General features: G+C 44.7%; 1 protein-coding gene across 1 annotated transcript in view; it reads right to left on the reverse strand.

The window, feature by feature from the left end:
• Positions 1-378, reverse strand: part of DIS3L (DIS3 like exosome 3'-5' exoribonuclease) — a 47900-nt gene extending 47522 nt beyond the window's left edge. The window contains exon 1 of the mRNA XM_012644817.1: positions 198-378. Coding sequence (XP_012500271.1) covers positions 198-336 — 139 coding nt within the window. The 5' untranslated portion in view covers positions 337-378. The remainder of the gene's footprint in view (positions 1-197) is intronic.
• Positions 379-8864: the final 8486 nt, after the last annotated feature.

Here is an 8864-nt window from a genome sequence, read left to right on the forward strand (position 1 = left end):
GCCCGGCCTCCGCGGCTCCCCGGGCCCCCTCGCCCTGCCCGGCCTCCGCGGCTCCCCGGGCCCCCTCGCCCTGCCCGGCCTCCGCGGCTCCCCGGCCCCCGCTCCCGCCCGGCCTCCGCGGCTCCCCGGCCTCCGCCGCTCCCCGGGCCCCCGCTCCCGCCCCGGCTCCCGCCCGGCCCCCCTCGCCCGGCCCCGACCGTGGCGGCAGGCGGCGGGCTGCGGGCACAGCGGGCTGTGGCAGGGCACGCAGGGCCGCAGGTAATGCTCCCGCACGATGCGCAGCGTCCGGCCCTGGAAGGTCCTCAGCAGCAGCACCTTGTCCCGCTTCTGCAGCATGGCGGCGGCGCTGCTCCTCCGCGCGGGGCTCCGGGAAGCGCCGGGCGCTGGGCGGCGCGGGCGGACGCGAGGCCGCGGCTTCGGGCCCGCCCCTCGTTCCTGGGCGCCCGGGCCGGCCCAGCCCGCCCGCTCCAGGCACCGAAACCGCCGTAACGGCCCGTGCCCCGGGTTGAGTACCGAGGCCCGCGGGTACAATACGGACTGGGCCCGGTCCCCGTCTCTCCCTCCAGCGCCTAAATTTCTTCTGATCCCGCAACTGCCCGGGGCCAGGGAGGGGTGGAAACAATCCACCCAAAAGAATTTAGGATAATACAGAGAAGCTAATTTAAAAGTCTTGCGAAGAAATGTTTGGTGCAACTGTGAAGGATTATTATACTTTGTTTCTATCCCCAGGTCTATGTGGGAACGGAGTTGCCTTATTTAAGAGGCACTTATTAGTGTATTCTGTTCGTTACTCTTGCTACCTCTAAAAGTGGTAAAGATTCAGCACCCTCGTTGGATTGAACCCATTATTCTCTCTCTCTCTCTCTCTCTTTTTTTTTTTTTTTTTGAGACATGTCACTCTGTTCCCAGGGCAGGCTGGAGTGCAGTGGCGTCCTCCTAGCTCACAGCAACCTCAAACTCCTGGGCTCAAGGGATCCTCCTGCCTCAGCCTCCCAGAGTGCTAGGATTACAGGTGTGAGCCACTGAATCTGTCAAGAACCCACTGTTCTTCCAAGCACTCAACAAAGACTCTTGAGCTGCACCAGCAGCTTTACATACAAGTGTCCCATTTAATTTCCACAAGTCAAAGGAGTGGGGCATTATTATTCCCATTTTACAGACTATAAAACAGAGTTAGGGAGGTTAAGTGGCCAAGGTTACCCAGTTATTAAGTGGTGGGATCAATATTCAAGCCAGAGTCTGGCTGAGTCCAAAGGAAGCTTTGTAAGTAGTGTAATTACAGTGCCATTCACAGATGAATAAAATACAGGTCCTGCGTCTAAGGAGTTTAGGGTCTACTTGGTGAACTCTAGTTAAGGCAGCTCAACCAGCTGGCTGAGAACATCAGAGCGTGCTATGATGCTGAAGTAAACAGAACTAGGGGTGCCCTGCCGGATTGCTCACTTCACTCTAGGGGACCACATTAAAAAGAGCTGTGATCGCTCACTTATTGTACTTCTACTTCAAGTTACCCTGCAGTGTAAGATAATGTGAATGAGACCCGAGATGGAATTGCACAAATTAGGAAACAGCCCAGAGCTGGTCTACCAGCCAGAGGGCAAGGAGGGCCCAGAAGGCCATGGACAGCACAGGAGGCCTTCCCTGCGTCAGGAGGTCCTCGCTAAGCCAGCTCAGTTCTAGGGATCCCAGAGGACAGGCAAGTAGCCAAAGTTGTCTCCTCCGTAAAAGTGCTCCAGACAGCTGCCCACAATTCCTTCCAAAGTGATCCCATTTTCATTTTTCTTTTACATCTGATTATGTGGGCGAAGGGGGCTGTGATTTGATACTAATCTGTCCTTAACGTCTTTTAGCACTTAGCAGCTTTAAACTTTCTTCAAATTGGGACGAATGATCTTTTAAGGAAGAGAGAACCTCTGGGGTTCTATTGAAAGTTGGTTTTATCAGTATTTTAAATAATTCAAGGCCCATCAAGTATGTCCTTTGATTGCATTGGGGCAAAGATACACAAATTATATTTTTAAAGGCATGATTCCTTAGTTCTTAGAACTGATGGTCTAAAATGGACAGGAGTGCCTTTTTTGTTGGTTGGTTTGTTTTTTTTCTTTTTTTGCCTCACAGGCCATCTGATGCCTCTTGCCTGAAAAAAAGGTGTCTGTATTAGTCAAAATGAGCCAGTTTATGCTGCAGTAATATGCGACTTAAAAAAATCTCAGTGACTTAAAATGTCGCGCGGGTGCCGGAAAGCTCTGCAGTGTGCCTCTCTCCAGGACCCATGTGGAGGTGCAGGCCCTCTCCGGAGCACAGGTCATTGGCGAAGGGAAAAAGAGCGCTCTAGAGGGCCTCACACCAGCAGTTAAAAGCTCAGTCCAAAAGTGATGCCTGTCACTTCCACCTGTTGACCAGAACTAGTCACATGACCAGGCACCCAACAGTGGCGGTGGGTGAGGCAGGAAGTGCATTCCTACCTCGTGGCCTGAAGGCCCAGCGCTGGAGCCCTTTGGTGAACAGTATCTGTGACTACCCGAGCGCCCCAACTCACACCCCTTGTCCTTAAATGACTCAGTCTGCTCTGCCAGCACCTTAACACTTGTTGCTTGTAACTACTCCGGCTCCACCTACCATCTCTTGGGCATTCTACCGCTCACCTCTTTTTACATTTGATGCCCCCGCCCCCCACTATGAGCCAATAAGCCAAGCATACATCACCGCGTCATCTGTAATCTTTATCACAATTCTTCAAGGGAAATATGTGATTTCTTGTGGCAGAGGCTGGCTCTTTGTTCACCACATCCGCGTCTTCTTTTTCTCTGAACACACAGGTGAACCACATTTCCTAGCTTCCCTTGCAGATAGAGAGGTATGGCCACCTGACCAAGTTCTAGCTGGCAGAATGTAACCACACCATTTCCAGGCCTGGCCCATAAAAATCTCCCATGCCTGCCCCTCTTTCCTGTTCCACTGACTGGATGCCAACGCCCAGGGGATCTTGGAGGCTGGCATTAAAGATGTCAGACTCCCCCCTCCAGCTCCCCCCGCCGCCCAATCAACTTGGGTCCCTTGAAGGACTGTTCAGAGCTCCCTTGACCCTGGAACATCCATAGTGGACTCTTGTAAGGGAGAAATGAACTTTCGTTATAGTGACTAGCATTACCCCAACTAACACACCCCCGTTTTGTGAAGGAGATTACAGAATTTATCCAAGAGTTGCAGGGCTATTTGTTCAAAAACCCCTTACTGGCTATTAAATGTCCTCATGAAGCTGCTCGAGGATTTTTACAGTAGTTTCAAATCGTACAGTCCTCTAGGAGGTGGGAGAGCATCGGTGGTCTGTGGTGTTCTGGTTTGGTCCGGGCTACAGTGCAGTGCCACGCTGGGAAGGGTGCCTGGAGGCTTGCTTCTCTTTTCTGGTTTCCCTTTCCTTGTCAATCCAAGTGCAGATGGATAGCCCGTTGCCCAGACAGCAGAATGCAGTGACAGCTTTCGGCATTCTGTTCTGGTGGAAATCTCTGACTGTGGCTCCGTTTCCCTGGTGCATGACTTCAATCTTCTTCAGGCTGAGCACCAGTGTGCTTGCACTGCAGAGACGCTTGCAGCATTTACATGCTTTCTAGCAGATGTGCTCTGTGAGTGCAGGCATATAACCCACTACTGGGTTATAATCAAAAGGTCCCACCAAAAGATTAGCCTACGGAGGGTGGGACAGCTTTACAAAGGGCTCAGAGGACAAGGGAGGTTAAATGTATAAAAGAATTTCTGAAAAGTGAGCTCTAAGGACCAGAGTGGATTACTGAAGTAGCTTTGACATATTCTGTACTCATTTATTGTTACAATATAATGTGCATGTTGCAACACTTTCAAACAATAGTGAAGTATGCCAAGTATAAATGTGGAAGTTCTATTTCCATCCAAAGCCTACTCCTCCCAGGTAATTCACCATTATTGATAGCTGGTATGCATCCTAACAGTCTAAAAATAACCCACAGTTTATAGCTCTATGAAGAATTTGTCAACCTGTCAGTATCAGCTAATTACAGCTAAGGTTTCTCAAGCTTTTACTGGGTGCCAGGCACTGCTCTAAGCACGTCCTGTGTTTTCTCATTTAATCCTCAAGACTGTGCTTTGACTGTGTTACTACTGTTACTACTAAAGTAATAACTACTATTACTGTTACCCTAACCCTAACCCTAACAGTAGTGACCGTTACTACTATTTCTACTAAAGTAGAGAAGGATTGAAGTGATTGCCCAGGCCACGCACTCAATGTAAGGCAAAGCCAGACTTTGAACCCGAGCAGTTTGGCGACAGAGTCCACACAGTAGTGACTCAGCTGTGCCTCCTTTCAGCTAGCAGACAAGGGGAGTTACAGCATGGGGTGCATTTTATATGGTGGGCCATAGGTGAACCCAGTTACAGGCTTATAGAATTGGAAATAATAACATTCAAGTGTTGACCCCATCACTTACCTAATTTCCCTGAGCCTTAGTGATTTCGATCATAAAATATGGCTGGCAGGATAGATGTTGCTGAGTATTGATATTAATGAGAGAACAATTCTAAAGGATCATGTAAAGACTGTATCTGAAATTACCCCACATATCTAAAGAATCAGCTTGCTTTCATTTGTACTCCATCTCAGTGAAAGAGCCATTGGAGGACAAACGGCTGCTGAGATTACTCTGCTACTTGTATTAGGAGTAATTTAATTTCCTACATGGTAAAGGCTGTTAATCCTTGATTTTCACTTTTCCCAGCAGATTACAACGACTCCCTTTTGGCTTTCTAAACGCCCTGTGAATCCCTATAATCCACTTTGCAATGATTACTCTAAAATGTTCTACTTAACTCTTTCTAATTTTTTTAAGAGAAAATTATTTTGTGCTTACCAATTGTATATCTCAGCAAGATTTTTACTGTACTGATAATTTTGTCCTTTTACCACTAAGGGGCGCTGCTTCATTGATTTTTTTTTTTTTTTTTTTTTTTTTAAATGTCTTGGCTAAAGTCCCCTCTGTCCCTCTGGGCTGGAATCTGAGCAGTGGAAACTTGGCCTTTCACAAACTGGCGTTAAAATGCATCCAGTTACTTGAGTGAGACAAACAAACAAAAAACTTTAGTATTTTAATGATACCTTCATTCAATAAGCTCAAAGGTCCAAATACTCCAAAATTAATTAGAAATTAAGCTTCAATGATTTATACAGAAAAGAAAAAGAAAACTCAGAAAACTTTTTTAGTCTTAAAGCAGATTAGAAGAAAATCCAGTTGCATGAATAGCCATTTATAACCAAAAAATAGAAATATTATTTATCATTTAGTTTTTTCATATTGATGTTATTTGATGAAATTAAGTTTTCATTCATCTTATAGCATTATCATTACCAGTTATGGTATAAAGTTGTTTCATTGGGAGAATGTATTATATTTTCTGATTATTTTGCTATTTTGTTACTGCATATGTTTGAGTTTGGGAAACTGAATCCTGTTTTATATCTTGTATTGATAAACTATGAATTCTAAAACCTTATAATTACAATAGAAAGGTTATAAAGAAATGGAGAAGAGAATAAGGAGTACTTAGCAATCATCCTAAATTTCTAGGCTTTAGATAAATGTAAACGAGGTATTAACATTTTCAATTTTACTTTGATTATTTAATAAATAAAAGATATATTAAAGTATGCTTTCATATCTGGTTCTAAAGGAATAAGAATGAGGGCTAAAATTTAAAATTACATTTATACTTAACTTTCTTTACATTTTAGGTCAGAGAAAATACATTATATCTGCTTACATTAGATTTCTATTGTTGCAAAACTAGTCACCACAAATGTAGCAGCTTAAAACACACTCATTGATTATCTCATAGTTTCTGTAGGTCAGAAGTCTGGGCGTGGCCAAGTTAGATTCTCTGCTCAGGGTCTCATGAGGCCCAAATCAAGGTGTTGATTGGGCTGTGATCTGTTGACTGGGCTGTGATCGTCTCTGAAGCTTGGAGTTTTCTTTCATATTCACATGGTTGTTGGCAGAATTCAGTTCCTTGTGGGTGTAGGACAGAGGCCCCAGTTCTCTTGTTGGCTGTTAGCCAGGGGTGCCCTAAGCACCTGGAGGTACCTGCAGTTCCTGACCATTCTCTCTCACATTTTTAATCTCTTTTATCAGAAGAGATAAAGTCACTTTAAGGCCTCACCTGATTAGGTCAGGCCCACTGAGAACAATCTCCTATGTTAAGGTCAGCTGATTTGGATTACATCTACAAAACCCCTTCACAACAGCACCTAAATTAGTGTTTGACTGAATAACTGGGAGAAGGTATGTGTACATCAGGATGCAGGACTCTTGGGGCCATCTCAGAATTCCACCTACCATAATGATTCATAATAAACATTTGAACTCAATTAAATAAATTATATTTAAAATTGTGGTATTTGTTAAGTATTTGATCTTGAACTCCTGGGCTCAAGCGATCCTCCAGCCTCAGCCTCCCAAAGTGCTAGGGTTACAGGTGTGAGCCACCACGCCCGGCCAGTAATGTTCTTTTAAAAGGAATGGAAGAACCAGGCCATTAACCCAGAGACAAAACAAAAGTAAATGAATACCGCCTGGGTTCATTCAAGCTGAGGGGGAGAAAAGTCCACTACTACCCACGAGCCCCTGCTGTTCATCTGCAGAACTGATTGCGCGGGGCCAGAATTCACTCAGCAATCACTGCACAGCGCCCAGCCCCTTCTGCTAACACAGGATCAACTTGGAGAGGGCAGTGAGCATGGGGTCTCCTGTGGGTAAGAACACTCTTCTTACTTCCACCCCTCAGTTCCTCACCTAAGAGGAATGAGGCTGTATCCTCTAGATTAGAATCCTTTCTTAGAGACCTGCTTTGCCAGGTAGTAGGAAGCCTGGCATTTTTTGAAGATTTGAATTTTAAATGTAAAATGTCATCATCATCCGGGGCCTCCTTCCTTGTGTGGCTGCCGCCTTGATCCAGCCCAGGAGAGCAGGAGGCTGCGGGTATTTGCTGACGGTCTTCCATGTAGAATCGTGATGGGGTCAGAGCTGTCTGTGATTAAGGAAGCTTCTCTGATTGCAGTACTTGGGTGGGGGAAGCAGAGGGCTTTTCTTTTAATTTTTCCTATTAAATCTGACATTTTAAAAGATATCATTAAAAAATATTCTTCTGCCTGGGAGAGAAAGGGCTTGGATCTTAGATATCTTTCACTGAAACCATAAGGCTCTTGTCATGTTTACCATTTAAGCCTTCAGGGCCTTATCTTTTCTGACTTGGAGAACCAAAGGCATTTTGATCCCCTTCCAGTTCTACAAACAATGTTCTTTAATCAGCTTGAGGCATGGCTGTTGATCAGAGAACAGCGCCTCCCACTATTGAAGCTAACTGCACTGGCCAATCCCCCTGTCCAGAAGCAGGAGAGACGGGGTGTTCTCTGAGCCCCGCAGAGCGCAGTTATTTCAAATGTACACGAAACTCTAAAGAGTAACCTGGAACCCATTTCCTCATTAATAGATGCAGAGCATAGTGGCGTTGACTAGGCTTCAGAGCAATGCCACGAACCCACACATCCACCAGACATATTTACTGATTCATGGCTAGTATGATATTTGCGATATTGAAAACGTGACGTTTCATTTCCACAGGCACTAAGTTCATCATCTTAATGGACATGTAAAAAGGAGAAATTACTAAATAGGAAGTAAAAGTGAATTGTTAATAATATGGTTGCTTAGTACTGAGTAGGACATAATAAACCACACTTTTCTCTTTCAAGGTACTTGTCTTAGGCTGTATTCAATCTTAGAAGGATAGGGATACATACCTATATACATCTATTATATATATTATACTCAGTTACGATTGGCTGGGTTATGCCGCAATAACAAAAACCCCTCAAATCACAGTGATTTGAAATAGCAAAGGTTTATTTCTCATTCACACTCTGTGTCCCTCTGCTCTGTCACAATCACCAGGAGACCCAGGCTGACGGAGGCTCCCTTTCGGTGCTTCCGCAATTGCTTGGCGGAGGAAAAAGAATGAGGCATCTTCTGCACTCTCTCTTAAAGCTTCCAGTTGGAAATGACACGAGCGACTTCTGCTCACATATCACCAGCCGAAGCAAGTCACTTGGTCACACCCAATTCCAAGGGCAGAAGATGGAGAGACAGAAATATTTGGTGAACAGAAATAATGATAGCCACACATACATACATATGTTAATGTGTAGTTTGTAAAGGGGCAAAATAGCTTTTCAATTGTGGCCAAGAGAGGAGAGGCAACTTTGATTTATCATTGTAACACTGTTACATTGATAAGTTTAGAATCAATGAAAACAATGACATAGGCTATGTTCATAGAATATACTGCAGTAGATGAGAAGGATAAAGCAGATCTTTATGTACAGACATGCAAATATCCCCAAGAAATATTGAATTTTAAAAACAGCAAGTAGCAGAATACTATGATCTCGTTTATTCAAACGCACACAAAAATATATAAACATTTATGTGCGTACGTGTGTGAGTGTGCGTGTGTTTTAAGAGCATAGGGAAAGGCCTAGAAGGCTTCTTATCAAACAGTAACTATTTATGGGGAATAAAGTGGGATTTATGTGTCATGGAGGGGACTTCTACCCTTTTTACTTTATGTAATTCTGTATTGTTTGAGTTAATTGCATTTGGCATTTATTTACATATTACTTGTATCAGTTTCCTAAAGCTGCCATAACAAACTACTGCAAGCAGAGTGACACAGAAATTTATTCTTTCATGGTTCTGGAGGCCAGAAGCCCCAAATCTGGCAGGACTGTGCTCCCCACAAGGCTCTAAGGGAGGATCCTTTCCTTATCTCTTCCCACTGCT

Source organism: Propithecus coquereli, unplaced genomic scaffold (genome assembly GCF_000956105.1).
Source record: "Propithecus coquereli isolate 6110/MARCELLA unplaced genomic scaffold, Pcoq_1.0 Scaffold221, whole genome shotgun sequence".
Taxonomy (NCBI): Eukaryota; Metazoa; Chordata; class Mammalia; order Primates; family Indriidae; genus Propithecus; species Propithecus coquereli.